Genomic DNA, 16069 nt, shown 5'->3' on the forward strand with positions numbered 1-16069 from the left:
TGCGGGTTGGGAAAAAGGAGGGAGGAAAGAAGGTGAAGGGAAGGTAGGTGTACACACACTTATTTAGATGACATTTGCTCTTTACTTTAAAAACGCACTAAATTTAGCATGTTTTCGGAACCCTTTTTGTTTAGCTTGTTTATTTTTTTGTTTTGTTTCAAACATCAAAAGTATTTTAAAGCCTCTCCTTTATTTGTATTTCTTGCTTTACATATTGTTTTTGCTTTCTTAAGGAAACTGGCAGCTCAAACGCTGTTTTAAAAACAAGTCCCAAACATTTAGCAGTGTTGCCATTTCAAACACCAGACTCAGCTGAAACTGCTGTGTGGCAAGACTGTGCTGTTTCAGCTGCTGGAGCCCTCAGAAAGGGCAAAAAATGCTGAATAAAAACAAAATATAAGTCATGAATCAACAAAACGCTGGGGTTTGTCGCATATAACCATCCCTCAAAGCAGGCCAAAATACAGCATGTGCTATTCTTTGAAAACACCAGTAGCCTGTTACCACCTCCACCCAGCCATGGCAGCTTACGTGATCCCCTCCTCTGGACTGAGCAGGCACTTCCCTGTGCCAAACGGTGGCATTTCAAAGCAGACATTCCCTGTCATTTTACAGATAATGAACCAAAGCACCAAGGTCCCTAAGGAGCTCAGATGTGTAATTTGGTGAAGATTTGACCGCACCTTGAGTACTGTGTTCAGTTTTGGGCCCTCACTACAAGAAGGACATGGAGGCCCTGGGGCATGTCCAGAGAAGGGCAGCAGAGCTGGGGAAGGGCCTGGAGCACAAGTCCTGTGAGGGAAGACTGAGGGGTTGTTTGGTCTGGGGAAGAGGAGGCTCAGGGCAGAGCTCGGTGCTGTCTGCAGGTACCTGGAAGGGGTGGGGAGCTGGGGGTCGGCCTCTGCTCACAGGTAACCGGTGATGGGACCAGGGAATGGCCTCGAGTTGTGCCAGGGGAGGTTGAGGTGGGAAATGAGGAGACATTTCTGCTCAGAGAGCAGGCAGGCGTTGGGACGGGTTGCCCAGGGAGGTGGGGGAGTCCCCGTCCCTGGGGGTGTTCAAGGGAAGGTTGGGCCTGGTGCTTGGGGACAGGGTTTAGGGGGTGACATTGGTGGTAGGGGGATGGTTGGACCAGATGATTTTGAAGGTCTTTTCCAACCTTAATGATTCTGCTCCTTATGGTAGCCTTCTCACACTTACAGCACCTGCTGCCTCTCCTGAGGTCTGCACCACAGCCTCTTGCTGCAAAAATGCCATTTCCACTACCATATCCCCCCCCCCATCGCTCCCACTGAAACAAGAGGTGTGCACGTGCACGAGGAAGGTATGAAATAGTACTGGCATCTCCACATACTTTACCCTCATTCACAGATTATTTTTCTAAGGGGATAAAAATAGCATTAAGAGCCACTGATTTTCTTCTTAGGGACAGATTCTGATCTAAATATCTCAGGGCAAACAGCCTGTAAATCCTGTTACCACAGTACATGCGGGCAGTTGATCTTACCAGATAGCTCCAGATGATTTTTCAGCATTTCTGTTTTGAAATGCAAGAAAGTCAACTAGCAACAGCTCCCAGAAAAGCCCCGTCCCTGGTAACTTGGCCAGCCTCTTACCCCGATGATCAGCCTAATTGCTCCCCCCGACACCACTACAAATGCCCTCCGCCAGACCCATGTCAGACTTTTATTCATACACTTATTTTTAAACCTCTCACCCTCAGCACACAAGGAAGTTCAGTGTAAATTTTTCAAACCCATGGAATAAGGAAAAAAAAAAAAAAAAAAAGAAGGCAAGATTTTCTTTGCCTATTTCAGATTTGTTTGCAGGCTCGGTATCTGCAGGACTTTTCATTCCAAAATTAACTGCGCTCTGAAGAGTCTGGAACAGCAAAGCCTTTATGTTTCCAAGTTTTGAGATGGCCTCAGAGTCCAGATCTCCCCTTCTCTCTCATTTCTGGAATACTTTTTGACAACTAACGGAATCAGCGACCACAGAGCAAAGAAGTCTGCCCAATCGATCACTGCCTCGATGTGAAAAGAGGAGGAGGAGACAGGGAACCTTCTAACGACAGGAAGGGGAGAAGAGGTGTAGATTTTTTTTGGCTTTATGCACAAGCATGTCCTCATGAATTCTGGAAAAGCGTCAGGGAATAAAGATAGCAGCCAGCACTCACCTTCTGAATCGTTTTAAGGGAGAGCTAAAACACAGTGGTAGCAAATAAAGGAAATACAAATACTTGGTGCAAGGCAGATGCTACCCCAGTACACGGAGCTGGCATAAAACCAAGGTATAGAGGTTCTTTGGGAAATTCCCAGTAAGTACAAAAAATGTGAATATGGTAATATCCACTATTTTTTTCCAAAGCTGATAGAAAAATTAAAGCATAGGTTGATGCCTCTGAGAACAGAGGGATCAGTAAGATTCCCATGTCTGTGGGGTGAAAGAATGAAGAGATGGAGGAACTCCCTCTTATGAATCTCAATTAATGTTAACAGACTGCAGAGCAAAGAGAAGAGTCACTGCACTAGAGTCAGGACCACAGCTCCACTTCTATCCCTCCAGAAAGGCTCACTTGCTATTTTGAAACAGGAGCAGAGGTGCCTGGAGTGGTGCCTACGGGACCAATGCCAGCAGTACCCAAGAGATGGGACCTCCTCTTTCCACAGAGTTCACAGAATGGCTCACGTTGGAAGGCAGCTCTGGAGGCTGCCTGGTCGAACCGTGCTGCTCAAGCAGGGCCACCCGGCGCAGGTTGCCCAGGACCGTGCCCAGATGGCTTCTGAAGATCTCCAAGGATGCTCCTGACTCCTCACCACTGGTACGTTTGTACCTCTCTCTCTGCTGTGAGCATTTCTCAGCCCCGTTCCCAGGAGGGAAAGTCACCGGCCCTTTTCCCTTAGCACGTCCCTGCACAGCTCTCTGCAGCCCGGCCCCAGGGCTGCCTTGCCCAAGCATCTGTACTTGGGAAGCTGGAGAGGAGTCAGGAGGCAAGGAGCAAGGAATGAGCATCCCTGCTGCCAGCCTGACACCACAACATGCTGCCCACGACCCTGCTCACCTTGCGAGCAGCAGCCACGCTGTGATTTAGGACAGAAGCTATTCGGGGCTGTCAGCAGAGGCAGCCCGACGTGGCTGCCCTCTGTGTAGCTAACATAAATCTTAGTTAGCTGCCCTATGCCTCTCAAAGAGCTGTCTGTCGTGTCAGCAGCTACCTGCAAGGGCAGAGAAGGAAAGAACTGAGACTGCTTCGTTTCCAACAGAAGGTAATTACAAACGGGAAGAGCAGACAGAAGTGAGCAACCACCCCCCGACATCAAGAAGAGCCCAGAGGATGTGCTCACCCGATGCAGCATCTTAGGAGCAGCACCGCCTCTCCACCAGGACAGCTGCATATCGGATCCCTGAGCACAACACCCTGTCCAGGCAAACAAATCTGAACTGCTGGGTCATTAAAAGAATGTCCAAAATAGACTATTTTTTTCCAGAAATATTTAAAATACAGAGAAACACAACTCATTCCAGTGCAAAAGTAACCAAGAATGAAGCAAGCGTGTTACATCAACTGAAATAATAAATCTAACCTGCTAATATTTTCAACACCATACTCTGTTCTCACACACTTTTGAATTACTCTAACACTATTTCTAAATAAATCCATTCAGTGAAGAAAATATCAATATATCAAAACTATTTTTTAAACTAATGAGCTTCCTCTTTTGCAAAGCAATTATTTCAAGCACTGAAAAGGTTTCCAAGGCACCCTCCGCTTCCAGAAGACAAATATCAGCAATAGCTGGATCTAAAATAAACAAACTGCAAAACCCAAATCAGCGGCGTTTGACTCAAGGAAAAACATTAAATATTTTCAAGGCGAAGAATTGAAAAACTTATTCTTTCTTAAAGAAAAAAAAAGTACGCACACCTGCTGTTCTATCAATCTAAGCAGGAAACCATTTCACTGCTGCATCATAAGTAGAAGAAAAGTGCTTATTAAAACATTAATCACAGTCCATTATATTCTGACTCCATGCCAGAAGTTCCCATTACATCACTGAAAATATCTATTAACCAAAACCTGATTCTGACAAGTTACAGAAGTGTAGTGTTTAGGATTTAGTAATGTAAAAGTCAGTTTTAAAAGAACAGTTACACAATTGATTTTGCAGTGGCAAGCAAGTATAATTAATTGTTTTTGTGACATTTATTACTGCAATGGGGTTGATTTAACTGGTGTTTCTACTGTAAAATTATTCAAAAATTATTTCAAACTTCATCTACTTTTATTAAACACATTTATTGTGAAGGTATTTAATACCCAGGGCTGGCTAAACAATTTTAAAGTGTGCTGGATATCCCAGTACATGTAAAACCGTATTGTCTTGTGTAAATATGGGCCTTGTTTAGAACCACGTCTCACAGGAAATTATGCCAAATGAAAACCATCTCCCCCTCTCCTCTCGCTGGAAAGGATTTATGTTTTTACATTTAATACCAGTTAGGCAAAGAAACAAAAACATGGTGGCGTTGCCTTGAAGCCCGAGCAATAGCTCATCTGTGAAGCACGATTATGCTCAAGCTGCTGTTTCGTTATTACAGACACGGCCTAACACGAATGCCTCAGTTTTGAAGAGCGAGAAGCGAACAACTCAGGCCTTTCTGGAAGCCTGGCACAACGCGGTTTGTTTACCTAGAACAGTTTTCAACTTACCATTACCAAAGCTTTTAAAAACAAAATGATGAAGATCAGTTCCTAAATGTGTATACACAAACTGCAGCCAACCGACTTAATTGCGGGTACTTTCCTCAACCCACTGCAAGTAGCCCCACTCCAAAAAAAAAGAAAAGGGTAAACAAAAATCAAAGCCACAGAGCATGACACAAAACACATAGCCCTAGAGAGAAAAAGAAAAGGTGGATTTTCAAAAATGCTGAGGTAATGATCGCTTCTGTAGTGGATGTTTAGTGGCACCAATCTTCTGCTGTGCGCTCGGGGGTCAATCCTCCCTTTTTCAGCCCGAGTGGGTGCTGCTGAATGCCCCGGGACGGCAGCAGGCACCTTCACTGCCTGTGCTGTGGGGTTTGCTGGCCAAGGCAAAGCGCTGCAACTGCACCACGAGGCAGCTTCGGCATCCCGGTGAGCTTTCTGCATAACACTGCATACAAATGGGTGTCGAGTAACCCAGTGACATCTCACTCATTTAACATAACACCGATTTGAAATGAAAGCAGAAGGTGCTTAGAAACGACTAATATGTAGAGTTCCCAATGATCAGACACCCATCCTGCGAGCACTGGCTCTGAATTCAAAGCACCTCGTGTCATTAGCGTCCGTGATGAATAAAAGGTCTCTGGGACACACGAAGCTACGAACAGCTGTGAGGTCTGTGTTTGGGTGGGTGTTTTTTCAAAGCCTCGGGTGCCTCTCTTTTGTCCCCTTGCCCCCAACACACTCGAATCTCTAAACACAAAACACGCCTGAGCTATTAACCTTCTACCTGTCCTTGGACAGCTTCCAATTTCAAAGATCCAAAGAGCTTCAGTTTTCCTCTCCTTTCTTTTTAAGTGGTGCCATACACAACTAATTTGGCCTGGCTTCCGACAGCTTGGTCCTGTGGGTGCTTGCAAGCTCGGACTGAAGCTTTTCTTCGTCAGGCAGGACATTTAGGAGGTATCTCACTCCCATGCAGCTTCTCTGGCAGTCAGTAGGTTCTACACTTGCCGTCCAGCCTTTTTGTCAGCCAAGGCACTTTTAGGGTCCCCCTCCAGACCCAATCACTCCTCTTCACGCAGCATCTACAGGCTTATGGCCCTGAAATTTCTGCTGCTGCACTGTGACCAAAATCAGTGAACAGATGCAAAAACTGCTGAATGGAGGGAGACACAAACTGCGTCCCCCATCTCAGATAGGTTTGTAAGACTTGGTTTAATTTTTTTTATTTTTTTTTAAGGTAATCTTAAAAAAAATAAAGACGTGAACAGATGTGGTCAGATACCATTAACTCTCAGGAAAGTCCTCCAGTTCCACTTTTCCAAAATGTTTCTCTGGTGTGATGTACTCGGGATCACCAGGTTGATTTCTAAGAAGCTGAGACTACCAACACAACCCTTAAAAATCTTGCCTTCCATCGTATCGGGTGTGCAATCAGTTACATACATAGAATCGAATTTATGAATGAGGTTACTGAATTGTTGAATGGCATCCTCCTCTGGGAGGATCCCCCTCACTCCAACCACTTTGTGCTCTTCAGGCAAACTTTAAACATTGTTGACTTGTGATCGCTGTGAGAAACTGCACCCGCTAGGAATAAAGCTGAACAAAGCTATCTGAAGGGGGTTGAAGAAGAATCACGAGCAACAGCTTGAAAAGCTGTTTGAAGCTTTATGCAAGGCTCTCCCGTGTTTCTCTCTGCCATTTCAGGAAGCTTGTAATTAATCATCTTTTTAGCCATTTAGTACATGAACGCGGAGGGCTGCATTACGGCTCTGTTTATCAGCGTCAGCGTCAAGAAGATGCATCATTTCTGGCTTTCTTTTCCTCGTTTAGGGGTCTGTTTTGCTGGCTGTCCCATTCAGTCCAACTGTTTCCATTATATATTACTCACCCCTCTTGAAACAAAAATGTTTGCATTTTTACCACTCAATGGCTTTTCACAAATGCCTTAGGAGGGCAAATTCAAAACAGGATGTTCCTTGCCTTTGTAGTTCAATTACATCTGAGAGTAAATAATTAATTTTAAAAAAATCAGGCTATCCAAACAGGCCCTTCAGAAAGCTGGACAGTGTTTGCCTAGGCTGCCCCACACTCCTTGACATGACATCTCTGCAGTCCCTTACTGTGGAGTAAAAAGCAAGGGCGATTCTCAGATATCGATCAAGAGGAGAAGCTTTTCCTCTCGCCAGCAGTCCTCCACCAGCTTTCAAGCCCTGCCCTCCCATGCTCTCCATCACTCAACTGACTTTGCTCTTCTTGCTCCTCATCCCGAGGCGTTCTTCCCTCTGTAGGCTGCCTATCACTGGGCTTTGAGAAGGCATTTTGTGGCTCTGGTCTGGGAAGAGCCACAAAAGCTGAGGACACTGAAGCCATCCTGTTGTTGGAGTGAGGGATAAGCAGGAAAGATCGCTTGCCTGTGCAAAATGTACCATTTTCCTTGTAGTAACTGCACAGTTCCCAACGCACAGGAGTCAGAGAAAGACTCAAAAAGGCAACACAGTGAAGGGCAGGAGAAGCAAAGAAGTAAAAGCAAAGTAAAGAAGAGCACGGAGCACAAAAATTACTGGCCTCAAACTTACCACAACTTCAGAGAAGCATTGGGAGATCTAAACCTTATCTGTCTACTTCTCTAAGCAGATGGAGAACAGGGAAGGAGTGAAGTCTGCGGACATATGAAGTCACAGGAGAACCGTACATAAAAAGTGATACCAATGTAGGGGTTGAAGGGAAGGATGAAAGCAGAGGAAGGCTTTCAGATAAGATCTATCACAGATCACAGACCATCAGGTATGCTTAAGCAGCTAGCAGTAAAAAGACATTGATTTGGTGAGACACGAGAGTGCAAAACTCAGGGCTTTTGGCCCACACACTCGCAGGATGCCTCCTGCCGCATTGCGATCCATCATCAGGCAGCTTTGCCTGCCGCTGTTTCAGCTGCCTGCGTTGCAGCACTGCCTCTACACCTGCAGAGAGGGCTCCGGGTTTGCCTCCTACCAACCTTCAGCAATAAAACCAAGGTTACCATCCCGATTTTTTGCAAGCAGTTTTACATAGTTGCTAGTTAATCCTGCAGTAGTTTGCCAGACAATTATTATTTCTTCCTTAGGTTAAGGCTCTGAGATACTTATATTTAATATTGCACGTTCTTTAATAAACAGCATGATTTAGTATTCTGCAAGCCCACACTACAAAAAGACTATTCTGGAATAAATGGTATAATTACATTTCCTACAGCGACCTTGTAATCTCTTGAGTATTTATTCTAGACTAAACAGCCTTACTCAGCTGCCCTGTGTCTGATTGTCGATGAAAGAAGCTTGTTTGACAACTGCTTCGAGCAGAAACATATTTTTTCCATGATTGCATGAAAAAGTAAAAAAACATTACCAGGCCAGTATTCCGAGCACAGAGCCTCATGTTAGATCGATGAGTTAATTTTGAAGCCAAACGCCAACAAAAACAATCACCATGGACATTCTGCTGTCATGGCCAGCTTTTGAGGTTAATTTAGTGGTACATATACAGCTACGGCCAACTTTAAATATAAGAAACGACATGGTGTGTGCAGGCTTCCTTCTTTGTTTCTTTATATATTTTCCATATTCTCTGCTTTTATAACCCTCCCGAGACCTTTTACAGTTACAGAACCCACACTATACCCACAGGTGGGCGGGCAGGAAGTGAAACTCTCCGTTTCATAAGCAGTCCACTTTTAATATATTCAATTGCTAATGACCTTGACAGAAGAGCTCCATGCAAAACACCATATACTTTAGGGTGTCGTTTGAAATGTTCATAGACATTTTTGCCAGAAAGCTGATTTCTTAAACAGTAAGATCTCAGACTTACTAGAGGCTGTGCTCCTTTGCTCAATTTCCATTCGGTTGGAAAAAAATCAGTGCTAATCTACCTACTCCATGTAAAATTTGCATCCTTCCAAAATCTTACGGTGAAGCCTGCAGGATTGCTGTATGCAAAAACAATACAAGGCAGTTTCTACATCAAAGCACATTAAGATTAGAGACACAGGTCTATTTCCTTGTTCCATCCTCCCTTGAAAAAGACAACGCATTCATCCGTATTCATTATTCAAAAAAAATGTACCCACAGAGTGCTATTACCACCATTCATAAGTCTTTAATCAATTACTTATGGTATAATCAACAAATAAGAATTGACTTTAACAGGCTATATGCAAATGGCATCGTGTCAGTAAAGCAATAACCACTTCTTACCTGCCAATTCTCATTCATTAAGTGTCTTTTTCAAAAGTCAACGAAGCCAATAGAAATCTTTCTACTGACTTCAAAGAAGAGAGGATCAGGCCCTGCAACAGAAGGCACTGGGAAATTCAGACCATATGCCTTGGTAGCCAAGAGAATTCCTGTAAGAACGAACACAGCCTTCTTGGTGCTCTCCAAAGCAAGACAAGCTTTCCTTGCTCTTACTCAATCTTTTGATTCTGACTGCTGAGCTTATTGAGAAACTATATTCTATTTAAAGGAGCAGAATGAATTCAGTGTTCAGAATCAATGGGCCAAGACGGACCAAATAAGTCCTTCATTTGTGGCTTTTCTCCTTTTCCAAGATTCAAGAAATACCAGCATACCCCAATCACAAAGTGAGCTGACGTGAAAAATCACCTGCTACAACTTTAAAAGCCCGGTGTTCCTGTCACCCATTCAAAAATCAATTCTCGGTTATTTTACCGTATCGTCTGCAACACAGAAACTGACAGGGGTTTATCAAAAACTAATCCAGCCAAAGACCTGATCAGCAGTGGTTCAATAGTTCGGAGAGCATCCTCACTATTCCTCATTTAAAAAAAATGCCACAGTGATTGACAGCGAAGAAGTTGCACTAGTCGTTTCTGGATTAAGTGCCAGCACTCTACATGTGGTTCGAATTACACTACAACACTGTACAACAAAGAAATATGCAGAAATTTTCCACTTGAAATGAAGGTTAAAAATTAAATGCTAACAAAGCTGTAACAGATATGAAATCCAGCCTCCTCATCTTGACTCAGAAGTTAAAACGACTGAGCTGTCCTACGCTAGGGAAAAAAGGAACTGATCAATCCAGTTGCTCCTTATAACATGCACAGTGGGCAAAAACATGCTCATTCTATGTAGAAACTTCCTACAGAGCTCTGATTTTCCTCCAGAACTTAACTCTCAAAATGGCATTTTGCTTCGGTTTAACTTTTAAATTAACACAGAAGGTACTTTACCGACCCTCCTTAGTGTTTGGTGCTGACGTTTACTTTTGCATCATTCTTAAACAACACGCTAAATAACTGGGGTGCTCCTAACAATGTGGTGAGAGATGAAAACAAGCCGATACATCAAAGGGAAGTCCCATTCTTCCCTACAGAAAAGCAGATATTTTTGGAGCAAACTCAACTGTCATATGCAGATGTATATAGTGGGGAGGCATCTCTGCAGACAAAGCTAAGTAGGCAAACATTATTTTATTTTAAACGGAGCAGGCTTGACTTGTTTACAAGGTCTGCACAAAAGCTCTCTGTTAAGGCTGAGGATTTTTATGCTGCGTGCTAACAGAAATTTTAACTCATACCTGTGAATTACCTCTAGGCTGTGAGAATGGCGCGAGCAGGACGGGCGCTGTGCTGAAGAGGTGGATTACAAGGACTGCTGCTAAACTTTAAGGCATGAAATTCACCCATCTTTTCCCAAAATGTTCATCACATAGGCAGGTTTTTGATTCACAGTAAGCACTCGGTGAGAATGCTTTGTGGCAGCTCCTGCTGGCTCTACATGCGTCCCAATAATCCCAAGAATGCCTTTACATTTTTCAGGACCTCAAACAAACATCACTTTGAACTTCTGGGGTTTTTTTTGTTTGTTTGTTTGAAATCAAAACTACATAACAAGCATATATTTTTAAATCAACAAAGCTATTCACAGGATAAAGGCAACTCATTTCCACCCCCATCCTGTTTTGCTCTTTCACTACTTGGCATGACGGGGTTTGTTTTATTTTTCATTTCTTCTGTTTTGCAGTAAGAAAAATCCTATCTATTCCAGACCTCTAACCACACAAATTCAGTGTGCTCAGCTAAAACATTAGCAAAAACAAAAAAGGGGGAGAAAAAAAAACAGAAGACAGACCTTCTTTGGTTCCTTTTACGAAAACCTGAGGTAAAGCAATGGCAGTGAGTGCCTGAGCATCCCGGTGCTCTTGGTCTTTCTCGGCCACACAATTCCTCTCCCTGGCAAGTTGTGGTAGGTCAAACAGCCTTGCAATGACTTGGGCAGTTCAACAGACTTGGGACTGATTAGCACAAAAAGATGTTCCCCAGTTTAGTCAAATGACACCGATCTAACAGCTTCTGGTGACCACAGAAGCGCCAGCAGTGCCTTTAATCAGACAGGCTCTCCGAACACAACCCCCTCAGCAAGTTGCCTTCAACCCCACCCAGAAGCCTGGGACTTCCCAACATGTCACCAAATATTTGGGTAATTTCGGATAGCAACAGAAGTCGCACAGACACAGGGCTATTGGGCATCATAGGCCACAGAGCAGCTGTAGGGCCTCCCAGCAGGATGGGCAAAAGACCACCATCCCGGACCCAGTTTTTCTCCAAGGACAGCACCACAGGTTTGGGTGCTCGTAGCCATCTTCTCTGCTTCTTCCTTTCAAGCCCTGTTTCCATCTGAGAAGTGCAGGCGGGCACGAGCTGGCCTCACAGGCTGCACGCCTGACGTGCTCTTTGCCACCAAGAGCAAATCGTCACCAACCTGGATGTAGAGCACCCGGTGGTGTTTGCAGGACCATCATGGGACTTCCTTGCCAAAACCCCACAGACACAGACAAGGGAACCTCTATCACACTGATGAAGTCTCACTCCCCCTGCCAGAAGGTTAAATACTGGCTTTAGTAAGCTAGGAGCAACGTGTGTTGCACTAAAAAGCAGTGCAATTGTGGATTGTTACATATTTTTTTCAAAAAATATGAAACAAATAAAAAAGAAGAAAAAATGAAGGGAGGGGCACAAGAATGGGACGGGACACAAACGATACAAAACCCTACACACAGTACCTCTCATTTGTATTGGAGAAAAAAAGGAAAAAAGATTATTCTTCATTATCATCAAACTTGCAACACAACAGCAAGAAAAAAATCATATGGCTATTAATGTTTTTCTGCAGTGCACAGAATAAAATAAAATGTACAGCCCCAGGAGAAACTGAAAACAAGCTTCTAAAAACATTTTGAATGTAATTTCCTTATTTGCAAAACATGCAAAATCCATATAGAAGAGCAGTGGGAGGACCCAGAATCAGCTTGTTGGACTGCACACAGTGTCTTTTAAAAAATATTCTCATGGACAAATAACACAAGTCAACTTATAAAGCTAGTTTTTTAATTAAAAAAAAATCCTAGCAAATGTTCTTGATGATCCCCTAAGGATTCACCCTTTTTCTTGCTCTTGCCAGCTGTCTCCTCCGTTGCAGCAGTTTACCAAGAAAGGAATAGCAACGTTCATGCTGCAACCTAAAGTAAGTCTTGCAGAAGGTAAGAGGTTAAGGTCTGAATATTCAGAAAGCTCATTCTGTTGGGTGTTTTGAAGATAAACTGTATCTTACCAAAAATGTCAATGAATTATGCTGCCAGATGAGAATTCAAAGTCTCCAGATTACTGAAAGTCTCCAGGTTGGCATTGTCTTTGTAACAGTCTGGCTCCAGAAGCTCAGATGATAGCAGCCTGCGCATTTGAGGGAACTATTTAGCAGTAATAAATGGCCAAACTTTCCTCTGCAAAATTGGTAACAAGAACACGAAATGTTGCTGTACTTTACAACTAACGACAGCATGGTCAAACTGAGCAAAAACTCACAAATTTGGAGGGACTATGGAAAACTTCTTCCTTTCTTACAGAAAGATGATGGAAGCGGGGATGATGAAGAAGAAGGAATGAACACTACAAAGTCTTTTAGATTTAACCTGTCTTTATGAGTCCAAAGTAAGAGGAAACTAAAAATCCAGCGGGAGTGGTTAACGTTGTGCCCAGCTCTTCTGCCTCTCTCAGGCAGCTGTATGCAGCTGCCTGCAAAAACCCCAAACCAGGGACCAAAGCACATTAGTTAAGCATTCATCAACAGGAAATGCGCATGAGTTCATATAAACACAGAAACACAAATATATATATAAATGAATAGCCTTGCATGGTCTAAGGTATTTCAGGCACCCAATGGAATAGGGTTAGAGTCGTACCAGCTGGGAACCCACAGCGTCGATGTGTTTGTGTTGGAATTGCAAACAGCCTCAGGACTCGGCAGAACTCTTCCGCTGGGCACCGCGTGCCTCCCCTCACCGCCACAGCCACCCAGCTGCTCTTAACTCTTTCACCACCTGCAGGGTCGGAGCAGACAACCGGGGCTGTTCGGGCTCAGAGAGGTAAAACGAGGCACGTGAACCTCCGGGAACAGGCTGAGTGCTGTTTGCAAACCCTGCTCCGAAGACGCTGGCATGCAGACAGGGCGATGGCACAGCGCTGTGTAAGGCTGCCTCCGAGGCAGAGCCACGGGTCGGATGGATGGCAGGGTTCCTGCCTGATCCTGGTGCCAGCACTCACCTTACGGGGCCACGTACAAAGGGACAGAGGCTGGGAACTCTCCTGGTACAAGCCATCTTCCTCCCCTCAAGCTGTTTCACTTGTGATAAGGCTGAGAGGGCCCCAAGGCTCCCATCGCCCCGGAGGTCCCTCACAGCTGTGCTCCATCCAAACAGGTGGTGAAGGCTGAATCTGGCTCTGCCCAAGTTTAAACTGCTAATTAATATTTGGTCTCAGAAGCCTGATATCAGATAATAAAAATTACAGGCACCAGGAGGACAAAGAAACAATAAAAATGGAGACAATCTCAATTCCAGACAGCCTTCAATTTTCTAAAGCACCATTAGGTTGCTTGTTTGTTTTAAGAAGTCCATCTACCTCTAGCATTTTCTGCGTGAGATGCAGTTCTGCCTGTGCCACCAAACTAAACAGGATTCCTGTTTGGATTTCAGTGGTCTCTGAATCTGCATCCTCCAAGTGTCTCATGTTCTTCAGTACTTTCTGGCTTCAGTTTTCCCCACAGGGGCAAAGATACACATTTATTATTATTTTTAAACTCTTTCTTGCCTTGCCAATCTGCATGTTCACTCTGCCCCATCATTTTCCAGCCGCTGTAGGTGCTTGTGACCTTGGAAGCCCAACCACAACCGGTTTAGGGACACTCCCTATCCCAGCGGCTGGGCATTTTCAGGTGGCTTTTCAGCTGTGAACACCCTCCAGCAAGCAGACGTGTCACTTTTGGCCTTCCCAGCCTCCATTTTTCAGGCCCGGAAGGCTCCCTTCCAAACACGGCTGCGCACCGTGATGCCACCAAGCTGCTGGACCAGCCCTGCATTATGCTTTTTGACAACGTTAAGCTCTGTGCTTCATTTCTCACAAACGCAGTTTGACCGTCGACAGCAGTCGACAAGTAAATCTACCCTTTTCCGTGGCAAAAGGCCCAACTTTAATATTTTTACTGGCTTACAGCTGGGTAAATTAGGCCCCAGATTTTTATTTATTTATTTTTTAATACCGTGCAACTGAAAATGAACAGCTACTTCACTGCGACTGCCAAGGACAACCTTAAAAACACTAATGCAATCCAGTCCAGCTCTCAATAGATCTATAAAGGCTTGAGGACCAAAAATTTTAGCTTATCCACCCAAACAAAATGTTGGTTGGTTGGGCAGGAAGTCTAATATTTCATTAAGATCCTTTAAAACAAAACACACACACAAAAAAAGCCCCTACATCCTGGCAAAGTGAAGATGGTAACAGTCCCAGCTACAGCCCTGTGAAATGGGAATTAAAACTTGCAGAGTTACTTACCCCAGCCTTCCCAGCATTTCCAGCTCTGGAACTTGTGGTCCATATGTCTCCACTTGCAGAGGCTGATACTCGTACAAAGCTTCCTCTAGCTTTTGGATGGGAGCTAACGAAATATGCTGACCCTGTTAAAGAAAAGAAAATATATGGTAAAAATTGCTACAGAGCAGGTCAAAGTTTTGTTTAGACTTCTTTTTTAGATGCACTGCAAGAACAAGTGTACACCATTAAGCTGGTCTGGACAAAGACCATTCCCATTAAGGACATGCTGTCTACTACACCACTCATTTCTTCAAGATTTAAACTTTTTACTGTGATCTACAGTTCAGAATTAATGTTTCATTAGCTGTAACTATTTGGACATGGTAGGAAAAAAAAAATGAAAGTTTTACTGAAGGCAAGCTTAGTGTTAGAGAAAGCAGCTGCTTCCAGTGCCACTAGTAAAATTATTATTAGGTAAAAATTTCATTTATCAGAAGTAATATCAAACAAATGTCTCTGAGCAAGGCTATTAGATTCTGTAATCAATGATTTCCTGAAAGCCCTAATTAGAAAGAGAAGCCACTTTCATTTCTCTCTGCAGGCTTTGTAAACTCCCATATATAATGGCCCTCAAGATACGACTTTTACAGTGCAATACAATTAATTCATTCAGCAAATTCCCATTTGTTTCATAACTAAAAATATAGAAACACACAAACATAAGATTTTAATTCCAGATGGTACTTTTGCAAGCCCTTCAGACCACTGAGAAACAGCGAGGCTTTTTTCTCCCCCCCCCCTCCAAGTCCCTATCACTCCGAGCTCTCACAAAACAGGAGACTTGTGGCTGGAAAGGAGGGGTCAGGAGGATATGAGATAGAGCCAAAGTTAACAGATGTTGCTGCATGACATTCTACACTGATTTGTTGATCTTTCACACAGTTTCAATTTTCTACTGTGTTCTATGGTGCTCACAAAAATTAGCAGCAGCAGCAAAAAAGACAGACCACGATGATCTCCCCCAAAACAGCCTGGCTTCCCCTCCAGCAACTGACCTTCACATCTGCGACACGCGGGAATTTGGGAAAGTAGCAGGATTGTTTGCATAGACATTTTGTCTGCAGCGGGAGATCGGAAGCTTTCCATGGTGTAATGCTCCCACTGGTGAGCACTTGCTCAGCTTCAGGTCCCGGGGGCCACTCGAAGTCTTTATCTACTCCCTCAACTGGGAGCTGAAGGATCCTAGTGTGGGACACTGGGTTAAAATTAACTAAACGGGGGGAGAAATAGTCAGCAGAAAGGGAAAGCTGCTAATTAAATTTCTGGGTGAGGACAATGACCTTCCTGAAGCAGTAGCGTGGCTATTTTTGTTTAGAGAGCTGCAGAAAGTGGGTAAGAAAATTGAAGATGCAAGTCCTTGAGAAGTGCTATCATGGGGCTAGGCTGAAAAAGAAGCAGCTCAAGTCCTCCATTGAAAAGGCTCT

General features: G+C 43.9%; 1 protein-coding gene across 2 annotated transcripts in view; it reads right to left on the reverse strand.

Moving 5' to 3' along the window:
- MNAT1 (MNAT1 component of CDK activating kinase) overlaps nt 1-16069 on the reverse strand; it is a 120183-nt gene that overhangs the window by 21621 nt on the left and 82493 nt on the right. For both annotated transcript variants that reach the window (XM_084288421.1, XM_084288420.1), the window contains exon 7: nt 14607-14728. In XM_084288421.1, coding sequence (XP_084144547.1) covers nt 14607-14728 — 122 coding nt within the window. The remainder of the gene's footprint in view (nt 1-14606; nt 14729-16069) is intronic.

Source organism: Netta rufina (assembly GCF_964035555.1).
Source record: "Netta rufina genome assembly, chromosome: 5".
Classification (NCBI taxonomy): domain Eukaryota; kingdom Metazoa; phylum Chordata; class Aves; order Anseriformes; family Anatidae; genus Netta; species Netta rufina.